The sequence below is a fragment of the Lethenteron reissneri genome, chromosome 24 (assembly GCF_015708825.2).
Source record: "Lethenteron reissneri isolate LAM-NWPU_2019-01 chromosome 24, ASM1570882v1, whole genome shotgun sequence".
In the NCBI taxonomy this organism is placed as follows: Eukaryota; Metazoa; Chordata; class Hyperoartia; order Petromyzontiformes; family Petromyzontidae; genus Lethenteron; species Lethenteron reissneri.
The window spans coordinates 1,203,804-1,218,803 of NC_083802.1; the positions used below are offsets into that span (position 1 = coordinate 1,203,804).

The 15,000-nt window shown below is 59.2% G+C and overlaps 1 protein-coding gene across 5 annotated transcripts in view; it reads left to right on the top strand.

Annotated features, from left to right (window-relative positions):
- The window catches only part of LOC133346377 (multiple PDZ domain protein-like), a 32,368-nt gene that overhangs the window by 15,746 nt on the left and 1,622 nt on the right, over nucleotides 1-15,000 (top strand). For 2 of the 5 annotated variants that reach the window (XM_061557886.1, XM_061557888.1), the window contains exons 7-19: nucleotides 1,487-1,636; nucleotides 2,692-2,775; nucleotides 3,017-3,214; nucleotides 4,875-4,980; nucleotides 5,647-5,735; nucleotides 6,156-6,507; nucleotides 7,508-7,642; nucleotides 8,792-8,871; nucleotides 9,034-9,180; nucleotides 10,152-10,301; nucleotides 12,057-12,143; nucleotides 13,116-13,488; nucleotides 14,116-14,325. In XM_061557886.1, coding sequence (XP_061413870.1) covers nucleotides 1,487-1,636; nucleotides 2,692-2,775; nucleotides 3,017-3,214; nucleotides 4,875-4,980; nucleotides 5,647-5,735; nucleotides 6,156-6,507; nucleotides 7,508-7,642; nucleotides 8,792-8,871; nucleotides 9,034-9,180; nucleotides 10,152-10,301; nucleotides 12,057-12,143; nucleotides 13,116-13,488; nucleotides 14,116-14,228 — 2,064 coding nt within the window. In that variant the 3' untranslated portion in view covers nucleotides 14,229-14,325. Of the gene's footprint in view, nucleotides 1-1,486; nucleotides 1,637-2,691; nucleotides 2,776-3,016; nucleotides 3,215-4,874; nucleotides 4,981-5,646; nucleotides 5,736-6,155; nucleotides 6,508-7,507; nucleotides 7,643-8,791; nucleotides 8,872-9,033; nucleotides 9,181-10,151; nucleotides 10,302-12,056; nucleotides 12,144-13,115; nucleotides 13,489-14,115; nucleotides 14,326-14,713; nucleotides 14,882-15,000 lie in introns of those variants that run through there. The other 3 variants (XM_061557887.1, XM_061557889.1, XM_061557890.1) reach the window with 3 other exon arrangements.

The window sequence follows — 15,000 nt, forward strand, 5'->3', positions numbered from 1 at the left end:
GATGTAGATGCCACTGGTTCTTCACGTTCTGCAGATGTAGATGCCCCTGGTTCTTCACGTTCTGCAGATGTAGATGTCACTGGTGCTTCACGTTCTGCAGATGTAGATGCCACTGGTGCTTCACGTTCTGCAGATGTAGATGCCACTGGTTCTTCACGTTCTACAGATGTAGATGCCACTGGTTCTTCACGTTCTGCAGATGCAGATGCCCCTGGTTCTTCACGTTCTGCAGATGTAGATGCCACTGGTTCTTCACGTTCTGCAGTTGTAGATGCCACTGGTTCTTCACGTTCTGCAGATGTAGATGCCACTGGTTCTTCACGTTCTGCAGATGTAGATGCCACTGGTCCTTCACGTTCTGCAGATGTAGATGCCACTGGTTTTTCACGTTCTGCAGATGTAGATGCCACTGGTTTTTCACGTTCTGCAGATGTAGATGCCACTGGTCCTTCACGTTCTGCAGATGTAGATGCCACCACCGCCGTCTATTGCGCGGCGGTTTAAATTACGACTCTCGGTCCGAACGGGCCACAACTGGACATACGGACCAGGTTTGTTTGTACCTCTGAAAGTTCGCAAGTAGAATGTTCGTAAATGGAGGAGTCCCCTGTATTGTTAACGTACAAAGCAGTGAACCATCTTGCACCCAGCCTACATCATTGACGACGCTGCACCCATTTGTCCCCCTCAAGGTTCAGATCATCTCTCTGCATTCCCAGATCGAGGCTTCTTCGACCTATGGCTGACCGAGATGTTTTTCCCCGTGTAGCCCCCAGGCTACGGAACCCTCTCGGAGTCTGTGGACATTTTTTTTTAAATGCGTCTTAAAACCTATTTACATACGCTTCCGCTTTTTCAACTTTTAGCGCATTTGGCAACACGGATTTTTAAAACGTACTTGTAATATAATTGGTTTTCATGCCGAGTGCCTGCTGCTGCTGCTGTCGTTAACAGCGCTTTGAGATCCATGACAGAAGTTGTTTGGGTTAGATTGCGTAAATATAAATGTGTCATTAAACCCGTCACCATCCGACACAGCCAATTTAGTAAGGGGTTTGTCACGTAAACCAAACGTGGCCAATTCGTTACAAGTACAGTACACCGGTTGTGTGTTGAAGAGTAAACCCACTACAATGTTTACAATTCCAGTACCGTGACGTTTCGCTTGTGATGACAACAACCAGCATCATCAGGCTGTCTATCTTGGATAAATGTTGGTCGCGAAAGCCTACGTGTTAAACTTGGTTCTTTCGGTAAAGTCACGTAAAAGGGAAATAATAAAATAAGAATAAAAAAACAATAAAATTATTCTCACGACGTTACGGCCACAACGCATGCAGCCGTCCTCAGTTAAAGACCAGATCTGTCGGGGAGACAGCGTCTGAATGCTTTGAGATCCTTGATGAAAAGCGCTATATAAATTGAATTATTATTATCACCTGTGCCCCCACCCCACCCACCGCCATCACCATCACCGCCACGGCAGGAGGGCGACGTCCCGCCGTGGGGCTGGGAGCGGGCGGTGGACACGGTGGAGCTGACCAACGACGGCTCGGGGCTCGGCTTCGGCATCGTCGGGGGCAAGGGCACCGGCGTGGTCGTCAAAACCATCCTGCCCGGGGGGGTCGCCGCTCGCGTGAGTCCGGTGCCGGGCCCGCCGCCCCCCGTGCCGCCCCCCCCCACCCACACCCTCGCCTATCCCACCCCAAGGTGGAATAGGACAGATTTTCTTTTTTTTTTCTTCTATCTCTCGCCCATGACGATCAGACGATAGGCCGTCACGACGTCATCGTCGCCTCCGGAGATACCGTCCGGGAGGAAATCTCGTGGGGGGGGGAAGGACGGCACCACCCCCCCCACCCCGCGCTTGCGGATATCGCGGAGCCACGACCCGCGAGTTCCTCTCTTTCCGCATAGAAGAAGATTCCGCCCCCCCCGTGTAGCCTTAACAGACTGTTGGGGCAAGTGCTGTTATAGCGAGCAGCACCTATGAAGGCCGGCGCTGTGGCACACGAGGGGGTGGATGGCCAACGCCGCGCCCGGCCGCCTTTGTCTCTCCCAGTGGCGACGTTTTACTACACCACGCCGCACCGGGTACTGATTTGAGGCCGAGTCGACCCAGGGGAGGCCCAGGAGCGGTTCATACAATCGTCACCGATGTTCGTGGCCCGTGAGCGTGAATCGAACCCGGGTCGCCGGGTTCGTAGCGCAGAGCGCTAACCGCTGCACCACCGTTCCCCACCCCCCTGCCCCCACCCCCGCCCCCATGCCTCCACCAAGGTGGATTAGGACGATTTTATTAGGACTGATTGGCCTCCACCTTTTGCCGTTGTTTCTCTGGTCTCACACTGGTGGTGAGACTGGGCCACAAAGGAGGCCAGCTATGGTGTGGGCCAATCTATTTCAAAGACAAATGCATCCATTATCATTGGAGCAAGTTTAATCTATTTGGTGTTTGAACATCTAAACACCTCCTGCTTCATTGCCAGAAATGGTAAAAAACCTATTGTTATTTTTCATCATTTTGGATCCTGCTAAAAAGGCCCCGTGGGTATCTATGGGCGGTGTGTATGTACGTTGAACTTCTTTCGCACCGTAAGAGGCCAGTCTGAGGTGCAGCGCTGCGTCTATGGATGATGATGATAATAATAGCGATACAAATAACAACAGCAACAACGTCTGGCCCTGCAGGATGGGAGGCTGCAGAGCGGAGACCACATCCTGCAGATCGGGGACACGGACGTGCAGGGCATGGGCAGCGAGCAGGTGGCCCAGGTGTGCCAACGCGCCCGCTGTGCACACACGCACCCCTCGCTCGTCTTCCCGTTCGGAGTTCCGGTGCGGTGAAGGGCGATGCTGGTGCCCGCGCGTGTCCGTGCGTGCGGTATGCGCTGTTCCGCGCGTGTGATGCACGCGCCGCGTGCGTGTGTGTGTGTGTACACGCGTGCGTTTGTGTGTACACGCGTGCGTTTGTGTGTACACGCGTGCGTGTGTGTGTACATGCGTGCGTGCGAAGGTCCTGCGCCAGTGCGGCACGCACGTCAAGCTGGTGATCGCGCGCGGCCTGAGGGAGGCCGAGCGCCCGTCGCCGCCGTCGTCGCCGCCGCCGCCGCAGTCCCCTGGGGGGTTGTCGTCGTCGTCCTCCACCCGGTCGGCCTCGAGGGAGGAGGAGATCCCCTCGGTCGCCTCCCTGCACGCCCTCCGCTCGGAAGAGGTGCGACCGGTGAATCGCCGGAATGGCCGACCGCAAATTGCCGCCCGCGCAATTGCTCGGCACGCGCGTGTGTGTGTGTGCGCGCTTGTGTGTGCGCGCGTGTGTGTGTGTGCGTGTGTGTGTGTGCGTGTGTGTGTGCGTGTGTGTGCGTGTGTGTGTGTGTGTGTGCATGTGTGTGTGTGCGTGTGTGTGTGCGTGTGTGTGTGCGTGTGTGTGCGTGCGCTTGTGTGCGCGTTTCGTGTCGACTCGGCCTCGAATGAGCGCCGGGGTGCGGTGTGGTAAAACATCGCCGCCGTGGAGGCAGTGGCGGCCCGGGCGTGGCGCTGGCCGCCCGCCCCCTCGTGTGCCGCTGCTGCTGCTGCTCTAACAGCACTTGTCCCCACCGACGGTCTTGGTGAAGGCTACACGGGGGGGGGCAGGGGGGACCTTTGTCTTTGCGTGCCCACGGTCGTGACCGCCAGCGGCACGTCGGATTTCTCAACAGACGCGCGTTGTAAGCGTTTAGAAAGCGTTCCGCTCTCGCGCGATCAGCGCTGCGTGCGCGCGCAGCTCGTTAGCCGCGTGATTTGCGCCCCGGCGACAGATGCCGCCGCGTGATGAGCTCGGAGATCGGCGTTGGCTCCCCCCCCCCCGCGAGACGACTTCAAAAATCTGGTGCCGCAGATGCCACCGGGACTGGGAATTCGGCAGACGCGCGATAACGAGCCCTTGCCACCGCAACCCCCTCCCCGTGCCCTTCCCCACCGCCCCCCCATCCTTGGCAGCTGTTAACGCCAACAGCAGCAGCAGCAGCAGCAACGACTCAAAAGGAAGGGAAAAAAAAACGATGAAAAAAATCCGGCACAAAATTTTGCACCGGGGGGGGGGAGGGCGAGGTGCCTGTTTGCCCGGCGCGTCGGCGCCAGCAGGCCGGGCGCCAGCCTTGCGCGCCGGCCAGCCGTGGTGAGCCGTTGCAAATTTGCACCGTCTCATCGACCTGAATTAATTAATTTGTCCCGACGAAGTAGCTTTGGATTTCTTGAGTAACAAAAAAAACTTAAAAATATCTGACATTTATCAAAGTGACGTTGGCGCCCGTGAATCTGAGCTTGTGAATTCGACAAATTATCCGCCGCCGCCGCCACCGCCGCTGCGTTGGGGCAGTGGTGCACGAGCACAACCAACAACAACAACAACACAAACCTGCCCAACGTCGTCTCTGTGTCAACAACAACAACAATGCCGTGTGTGTGTGTGTGTCACGCTCGCTAACAGCACTTGCCCCAGCAGTCTGGTAAGGCTATAAGAGGGGGATCTTTGTCTTTGTATCAGTGTGTCAGCACGTGCGTGGAGCGGTGGCGCAGCGGTTAGCGCGCCGCGCTACGAACCCGACGACCCCGAAGTTCGATTCCCGCTCACGGCCACCACCAACGTCGGTGACGATTATCTGAACCGGTCCTGGGCCTCCGCCACTAGGTCAACTCAGCCTCAAATGAGTAACCTGGTGCGGTGTGTAGCAAACATCGCCACTGGGGAGACAAAAGCGGCCGGGCGTGGTGCTTGCCACTCGCCCCTTCGTGTGCGGTGCAGGTTCGTCATAGGTGCTGCTCGCTAACAACACTTGCCCCATAGGCGATACTCGCTTGTTGAAGGCTATTTGGGGGACCTTTGTCTGTGCCAGCAGGGCGAAGGGGTGGGTGGCGTCGAGGCCTACGAGGTGGAGCTCACGAAGGACACGCAGGGGCTGGGCATTACCATCGCTGGCTACGTTGGCGATAAGAACTCTGGTAACGTCTCGCCATCAGCTTGTCTATGGGTCTCTGTGTTGCGTCGATAGTTTATGTGTGAGTCTGCGGGTCTCTGTGTGAGTCTGTGGGTCTCTGTGTGAGTCTCTGGGTCTCTGTGTGAGTCTATGGGTGTCTGTGTAAGTCTATGGGTCCCTGTGTGAGTCAATGGGTGTCTGTGTAAGTTTATGGGTCTCTGTGTGAGTCTATGGGTCTCTGTGTGAGTTTATGGGTCTCTGTGTGAGTCTATGGGTGTCTGTGTGAGTTTTTGGGTCTCTGTGTGAGTCTATAGATTTCTCTGTGAGTCTGTGGTCTCTTTGTGAGTCTATGAGTGTCTGTGTAAGTCTATGAGTCTCTATGCGAGTCTATGGGTCTCTGTGTGAGTCTATGGGCAGTAAGATATTGGATCTTGACCAGGCTACTCCTGAAGTCGGCCTCTGGCTCACACGCCGGCCTAGGCTATAAAAAAAACCTCCACCGGTGGAGGGGGGTGGGGGGCTGGGTGGGGGAGGCCTTCATCCAGCTTTTGATTGATCGTGACGACGACGATGTGGTTCAACTCCTCGCCCGCAAAATTTCGAAGTGTAGAGCGTGTAGCCTGCGTGGCCGCGCAGGGTTGACGCTGCGTTGTTGCCGTGCGCGGTTGTTTTGCGGTTGGCCGCCGAGCAGAGCTGTCGGGAATCTTCGTGAAGAGCATCACCCCGGGCAGCGCCGCGGAGCACGACGGCCGCATCTGGGCCGGGGACCAGATCATCGCCGTGAGGCTCGCGCGGCACGCACGCACGCTTGCACAATCACGCGTTCGCACACACACTCATATTCTCACGTACTCGCGCTCGCACGCACACACGCACTCGCACGCACTCGCACGCGTGCATTCACACACACGCTCATACACTCACGTACTCGCACACGCACGCGCACACGCACTCACGCGTACACGCACCTTGCACACACTGACACGCACACGGCGCACGTACGTACACACACATACACACGACACACGGTTCAGATTAACGTCACTGGTGTTTGGTGACCGTGAGCGGGAATCGAACTCGGGCCATAACCGATGCACTACCGCTCCCCACCACACACGCACGCACACACACGCACACACACACACGTACACACACACACACACGCGCACACATGCGCACACGCACACACACGCGCGCCAGGTGGACGAGACGGACCTGCAGGGCTTCACCAACCAGCAGGCGGTGGAGGTGCTGCGCCGCACCGGCAGGACGGTGCGCCTCACGCTCGCCCGCCGGGAGCCGCGGCACGGCGCGGCCGCCGGCGGGCGCCGCTCCTCCCGGCACAGCCCCGGCTCGGGGTCGAGCGAGGGCGGCGACGACGACGACGGTGACGACGGTGACGAGGTGGAGGAAGAGGGGCGACGGCGCTCAACCTCTCCCGGCGGCCGGCGCGGGCTCGGCGGCGGTGGCGGCAAGCGAGAGAAGATCTGGAGCGCCGACGCGGAGACGGACGCCCCCAGCGTCACCGTCACCATCTCGCCCTCCAGGCCCGGTGAGACGTTGGGTGCGCTACGGTGGGCTCGGAGATGTTAACTACATCGCCTGGTGTGCAGGAGGTCGTGGGTTCGATCCTGACCCTGACGACGCCTGCTGTATATTTTAAGTCTGAGTGTCTCTCTCTCTCTCATCATCACGGTGGCTAGGAGATGTTAACTGCCTCCCCTGGTATACAGGAGGTCGTGGGTTTAATCTTGACCCCGACGATGCCTGCTGCTGTGTATTTGGAGTTTGCGTGTCTCTCTCGCTCTCCCCGTGGTGGTCACGTGGATTTTTTTCTCCGGGGTCCTCCGGTTTTTCCCCTCCACATTTCGAATCAACGGTCATGTGCTTAGAGTTATTTGGCTGCTGCTGTGAATTTCCACGAGATGATGATGATGGTAAGCCGCCACTTTCGTTGAGCTATCGTTTGTGATAGCCAGGTCGCTCCTGGAAAAATATCTACAATATAGCTCAGTGAGCCTTACACCTGGTGAAATAAAAATAGTTTAGTTCAGTGGTGGTGGCGACGAGCGGTTGCCGGGTCGCAACAAACGTCGGGCGGCCTCCACCGTGCACGCACCACCATCTCTGCCGGGAGATGGCCGGCTAATTATCGTCTTTCTTTTATTACCTTATACAGATTTACAAACACTAATTGTGTTTTCCCAATCGTGGTTGTTTTCACTTATTTTTAATCGGCCAAAATCTTTGACCGTGATGCCCGCGCCGGGCGGCACGTCGGTATTAACCAGGACGGCCGCTGGGCTGAAACCGCTCGGGTCGCGTCAAGCCCCGAATCGTTTTGCCGCCGGATCTGTTTCATCATCTTCGTCGTCGTCATCGTTGCCGAGGAGGAGGCGGTGGTGGCGGCGCTAGGCGGCCACGCGGCGGCGGGCGGAACGTTACGGACACACGAGCGACGAGCGAGCGACGAGCGATCGACGAGCGATCGACGAGCGATCGACGAGCGATCGACGAGCGGGCATGCGCGGGCGTTGTGTTGGCGCGCGTAGGCGGTGTGTGGGGCGGCGCGAGGCGCACCAGCGGCGGTGGCGGTACCACGCTGAGCGCTGCCGGCATGGACAACGATGAGGAGGAGGTGGACGATGCTCGTGGGCGGGAGGCCGAGCGGCGTCGCTTCCTCCCCGGTTAGCTCGCCCGGCCCCCCACCCCCCACCCCCCCCACCCACCCGCCTTGACGGCCACCAACGGGAAGGGGAGTTTGACAACAGCGATCCACCAACCCTCCCGCTGCTGCTGCTGCTGCCTCCATAGCGCCGGGTTACAGGGCAGCCACCGCAGCCGCCGCCGCCACCCGGTTCCGTCCCGTGTTGCGCTGTTTTGTTCGGCGTAGGGGAGGCGGCGTGAGGCCCGCGGCGTTTGTTGACGTTGGCCGTGCCGATTGTCGTCGGCGTGGCGCCAACTCGCGAGCTCTCTCCCCATCCCCTGTATATTTGGAGTTTGCATCTCTCATCATCATCATCATAACGGTGGCTAGCAGATGTTAACTATCTCGCCTGGTATGCAGGAGGTCGTGCGTTCGATCCCAACCCTGAGGATGCCTGGATTTTGCGTGTCTCTTTCTGCCCGTGGCGGTCGCGTGGATTTTCCCTCTGGATCCTGCAGTTTTTCCGCCTCCACGTTTAAAATGGACGTGCGAGTATTTTGGCTGCTGTGCATTTTCACGCGATGAGACACCGTAGAGCTGTCGTGCGTGATGGCCAGGTCGCTTCTCAAATAGAGCTGCATAGCTCAGTGGGCCTTACCTGGTAGAATAATCTAAATCGTTTACAGTCTTAGTTTACCTGCTCCGTCGCACGCACGCCGATTCGTAGCTCGTGGTGCCCACGCCGCTATTTAAATCATCACGAGCTTGTGTGCCCGTCCAAGGACGGGTCTATATCGCAGTAAATCTGAAGTATTCAATAGAAAAATTGTTCAGCTCATGATTATCAATGAGGGGGGGGGGGGGTGCCTCACTTCATCCGTTCATGATTATTAATTTGGGGGGTGCTCCATGGTGAGTGACGTCACCCGCTCATGATTATTAATGACGGTGGGGGGGGGGGGTGGGCCTCATGTGGAGTGACGTCACGCGCGGGACGCGCACACATCCTTGGCTTATTATATTAGTAATCATCGAGATTGACCAACTCACTTCTTTAGGCCTGCTTTTTGTGTGTTTAGTTTGTTGTCCTTCCGCCCCCGTCCCTCCGATGAGCAAGTTTGGCTACGTACGGTGCGAAAGAAATTCAACGTGCACACAAACTCCTCATCACCCTCCTCGTCTCGCGCAGGAATCAAGGCCTCCACCGAGGACGACGACGTCGTCAGGGCCAGCTGGCAGAACATCCTCGGAGCGGGGAAAGAAGTGGTGGTGCGTCGCCCAACCGCGCACTCCCGTCGCCGCCCGTCGTCGGGGACGGGCACGCGCCCACCCCCATTGGCGCCGTTAGAAGTTCCAGACGGACGTGAAGCGTTCGCGTCGTCGTTCGTAACCCCCCCCCCACCCTCCTTCTCCCTCCGCGTCGCCGTCCAGGTGTCGCGCGTGTTCAAGACGAGCGAGCGCAGTGGCCTGGGCATCAGCCTCGAGGGCTCCCTGGGGCACCACCACATCCGCTCCATCCTGCCCGAGGGGCCCGTGGGGCGCAGCGGCCTGCTGCTCAGCGGGGACGAGCTGCTGGAGGTCGGGGCCCCCCCCACACACCCACCGCACTCACCCACCCCACCCCAGCCACCTCACCCACCCACCGCACTCACCCGCCCCACCCCAGCCCACGCACCCCACCCCACCCCAGCCATCTGACCCACCCACCCCACCCACCCACCCCCAGCCATCTGACCCACCCCTCCACCACCCCACCCACCCCACCCATGCCACCAAATCCCACCCACCCCACCCCAGACATCTGACCCACCCCCCCACCACACCACCCACCCCACCCACCACACCTACCCCACCTAATTCCACCCACCCCACCCCAGACATCTGACCCACCCCCCCACCACACCACCCACCCCACCCACCCCACCTAATCCCACCCACCCCACCCCACCCACCCCACCCATGCCACCCACCCCACCCCAGCCATCCAATCCACCCACCCCACCCACCCCACCCATCCCACCCACCGCACCCACCCCACCCATCCTCCCCACCGACCCCACCCATCCACCCTACCCACCCAAGCCATCCGACCCACCCACCCCACCACCCCACATACCCCCCCACCCCTAACCACTCCACCCACCCCACCCCACCTACCATACCCATTACACCCACCCAACCCCACCCACCACACCCATAAACCCCCCCACCCACCCCACCTACACCCCGACCCCACCCCAGCCATCCGACCCACCGACCACCCCAACCCACCAACCCCACCATCCCACCCCACCCACCGACCCCAACCTACAGCCTCCCGCCCACTCCCTACCCACCCCTCTACCCCATACTGTCCCCTCTCCTGTAGCCACCCCCCCCCCTTAGTGAGAGTGAGGGAATGGAGGGGGAGAAGGAGAGAGGGAGGGGGGGGGACGGAGGGAAGAAGCGTGGGTGGGGGGGGCAGAGGGAAGGAAGTGCGAGGGAGGAGGGGAGCGAGCGAGGGAGGTCACGTGTGTTGACGGGGCCCCCCCTCTGGCCCCCCCCCCCAGGTGAACGGCACGCGCCTGCTGGGCCGTGCCCACCGCGAGGTGGTGGCCATCCTCAAGGAGCTGCCGCTCGCCGTCACCATGGTGTGCTCCCGGCACGCCCACGACTACGACGCCGGCGCCGGCGGGCAGAGCGCCTCGTCGCCCGGCCAGGTGAGAGCCGGGTCGGCACTCGCTCGCTCTCTCTCTCTCTCTCGCCCCTGCCCATAGACTCAGCACTGCCCATAGACTCAACACTGCACCATAGACTCAGCACTGCACCATAGACTCAACACTGCCCATAGACTCAACACTGCCCATAGACTCAGCACTGCCCATAGACTCAACACTGCACCATAGACTCAGCACTGCACCATAGACTCAACACTGCCCATAGACTCAACACTGCCCATAGACTCAACACTGCCCCATAGACTCAACACTGCACCATAGACTCAGCACTGCACCATAGACTCAACACTGCCCATAGACTCAACACTGCCCATAGACTCAACACTGCCCATAGACTCAACACTGCACCATTGACTCAACACTGCCCATAGACTCAACACTGCCCATAGACTCAACACTGGACCATATACTCAACACTGCCCATAGACTCAACAATGCACCATAGACTCAACACTGCCCATAGACTCAACACTGCCCATAGACTCAACACTGCCCATAGACTCAACACTGCACCATTGACTCAACACTGCCTATAGACTCAACACTGGACCATATACTCAACACTGCCCATAGACTCAACAATGCACCATAGACTCAACACTGCCCATAGACTCAACACTGCCCATAGACTCAACACTGACCATAGACTCAACACTGCCCATAGACTCAACGCTGCTCATAGACTCAACACTGCCCATAGACTCAACACTGCACCATAGACTCAACACTGACCAAAGACTCAACACTGCACCATAGACTCAACACTGCTCATAGACTCAACACTGCACCATTGACTCAACACTGCCTATAGACTCAACACTGGACCATATACTCAACACTGCCCATAGACTCAACAATGCACCATAGACTCAACACTGACCAAAGACTCAACACTGCACCATAGACTCAACACTGCCCATAGACTCAACACTGCCCATAGACTCAACACTGCCCATAGACTCAACACTGCACCATTGACTCAACACTGCCTATAGACTCAACACTAGACCATATACTCAACACTGCCCATAGACTCAACAATGCACCATAGACTCAACACTGCCCATAGACTCAACACTGCCCATAGACTCAACACTGACCATAGACTCAACACTGCCCATAGACTCAACACTGCCCATAGACTCAACACTGCACCATAGACTCAACACTGACCAAAGACTCAACACTGCACCATAGACTCAACACTGCTCATAGACTCAACACTGCCCATAGACTCAACACTGCACCATAGACTCAACACTGACCAAAGACTCAACACTGCACCATAGACTCAACACTGCTCCATAGACTCAACACTGCCCATAGACTCAACACTGCCCATAGACTCAACATTGCATCATAGACTCAACACTGCCCATAGACTCAACACTGCCCATAGACTCAACACTGCCCATAGACTCAGGGCCGCATGGTTGGCTACGTACGGTGCGAAAGAAGTTTAACGCATGGTACACACATAACGCTGCGTTTCTGATTCCGGTCGCGTGGTGCGTCTCACGTCACTATCGTCGCCTGTGTGTCCGTGTTTTCGAGTCTACGTGTCTGCACGTGCGTCCGTGCGTGCGAGTCTACGAACGTTGGCAGCATCGACATCTTTGCGTGACCATGCGTGCGTGTTGTACCACACGTGCGCGTATGTACCGTATCCACGCGCGCGCGTGACAGACCGTGCGTGTGTGCGTGCCTGCGTGCGTGCGTGTGCCCGTCTCTCGGCAGCTCGGGTTGCCCGCCCCGCGGCTGCCACCTTTCGCGTGGGGAGGCAGCCAACAGAGTCTCGCCAGCTCTGACCACAGCCTGGGCCAGGTGAGAGCGGCACAGCCCTCGACGTGGGGCCCTCCCGTGGCGTCGTCGGCCCGGCGCGGCTTCGTGCGTCCGCAAATAGTTTATAGTTCTCTCGGTTAGTTTTAGAGATGTTTGTGGCTTGCCAGGCCGTGGTGGCGAGAGGGTTGGCGGGTCGCGACCGACGTCACGAGGCTTCCGCCACACGCGCCGGGAGGAGGGGCCGCACGATGGCCCCACGGCAAATGCGCCACGCCGGCTAATTATCGTCTGTGCCTTATTACGTCATGTATAGATTTGGAAGGCGCTGCTATGTAGGTTATAACATTGTACGCAAGATGACAGTGGTTGAGACGGGGTTGTTATTAATGGCGGTGGTGTAGTCATGGTACGTACTATGGACTTCGGGTTCGGCGATGGATCGTCAACGCTGAGCAGCACCAGCACAGCTTCTCTTGCCCATCGTGGGGTGAGGTGTTAAACTAATTTAATCTATTTTTTTATTAATCAGGTAAGGTCCACTAAGCTACATAGCTCTTTTTCGTAAGCGACCTGGCTGTCACAAACGATAGCTCTACGTCCTCATTGCGTGGAATGTACAGCAGCCAAATAATCTTAAACGCACATGGATTCTCAATGTGGATAAAAATCCACACAGAGAGAGAGGGAGACACGCAACTCCAAATATACAGCAGGCGTCAGCATCAAATCCACGACTTCCTGCATACCAGGCGAGGTTGTTAACATCTCCCGGCCACCATGATGATGATGAGAGAGAGACGCAAACTCCAAATATGCAGTTTAACACGTAGGCTTTCGCGACCAATATCATCCATAATAGAGGTTTGGGTTAGATCGTGTATACAACAGGCGTCGGGGTCGGGATTAAATCCACGACTCCCTGCATACCGGGCGAGGTCGTTAACATCTCCTAGCCACCGTGGCGCCCTTAGTGACCGCGACCTTCGCCCCCCACCGCCCCCGCCCCCCACGCAGATGTGGTCCGGGGGTAGCCCCCCCGCGTCTCCAGATGGCGCTCTCGCGGCCGGCAGGCCCAAGGCTCCGGCCGCGACGAACCTCGGACCCCAGAGTGGCGTCTCCTCCTCCTCCTCGTCTCCCGCGGCGTCGCGGACGGAGACGGAGCGAGCGCCGTGGAGCCCGGACGACGGCGGCGCCGGAGTCGTTCTCGGGGGACCCCGGAGCGCCGGGCCGGTGGGGGGGGGGCGCGACGGGGACAGAGGCCGAGGAGGGGGAGGGGGGGGTGGCGGCGGTTGCCGGAGGGCAGCAGCCCATGTGGGACTCGGAGGTGCAGTGGATCGAGCTGGAGAAGGGCAGCCAGGGGCTGGGGTTCAGCATCCTGGACTACCAGGTGAGTGAGAGGCCGAGGGACGATCCCGGGAGGCTCCCCAGTCGCAGCCGTCGTCGTCAGCAACATTGTCGTCGTCGTCACCATCATCATCATCCCCGTCGTCATCATCGTCACCATCATCATTACCGTCGTCATCGTCGTCACCATCATCATTACCGTCGTCATCATCATCGTCATCATCATCATTACCATCATCATCATCGTCACCATCATCATCATTACTGTCGTCATCGTCGTCACCATCATCATTACCATCGTCATCATCATCGTCACCATCATCATCATTACCATTGTCATCATCGTCACCATCATCATCATTACTGTCGTCATCATCGTCACCATCATCATCATTACCATCGTCATCATCATCGTCACGATCATCCTCGTCAGCAGCCATGGTCGTCCCTTCCAGCCCCTCCCATCACGGCCGCCCCCCCCCCCCACCATGGCCGCCCTCATGGCTGTCCCCACGGCCGCACCCACGGCTGCCCCCCACGGCTGCCCCCCCCCCACCACGGCTGCCCCCCCTCCCCCCACCACGGCCACCCCCCAATGGCCGCCCCACCACGGCCACCCCCGCAGCCGCCCCCACTGCCACCGCCTGCCGGTGCCGTGTGTTGCCGGCAGGACCCGTGGGACGCGGACCGCAGCGTGGTGCTTATCCGCTCGCTAGTGCCGGGCGGCGCCGCCGAGCGGGACGGTCGCCTGCTGCCCGGCGACCGCCTGGCGTTCGTCAATGAGCGCGACCTCACCGGCGCCGGCCTGGAGGAGGCCGTCGCGGCCCTCAAGGGGGCACCGGCGGGCACCGTTCGCATCGGCGTGGCCAAGCCCCTGCCGGTGAGAAGGGGGAGGGAGGGAAGTGGGAAGGGAGGGAGGCGGGGAGGGGAGGGGAGGGAGGATACTCCATTGGCTGTGCTAGGCCCAAGCATACCAAGCAAAGGCATAGGGCCCCAAGCAGCTGAAGGAGATCCGATATTAAAGCGAAAGAAGCTCAAACATTCCGTACGCACACACACACACAAGCCCTGTGCAACCCCCTCGCTCGTTTCATTCCGAACGATTCCCCACCGTCGCTCTAACACCCCCCCACCTCCCCCGCCCCACCTCTTCGCTCGTTAAACCTAACGGGGCGCTCCCTCTGTGTTTTCCCCCCTCCCGACCCTCGTCCCTGTCTAACCGACTAACCGCACCGCGGCCGCCGGCGACGTCGTCGTCGCGCGGGCAGCCCGACCCGGCGCCGGGCTCCTCGGGCCGTCACGCCGGCCGCGACGCTGCGGCCGTCACCAGGGAGACGCAGCTCCCCGGCGCCGCCGCCCCCGTCGCTAGGGCGGCCGTCGCCACGGCGACCCCGTACCGCACGCGGGGGTTCCAGCTGCCGCCGCGCGCGCCGCGCGTGAGCTCGCCCCTCTTCCACGCCGAGCTGGCGCTGGTCTGTGTGCGACGCGCTCGTGTGCGCGCGTGTCGCCCCCCGGTCGCGTGCCCGTAGTTGCGTGTCGGCGTGTGCCAGCGCTT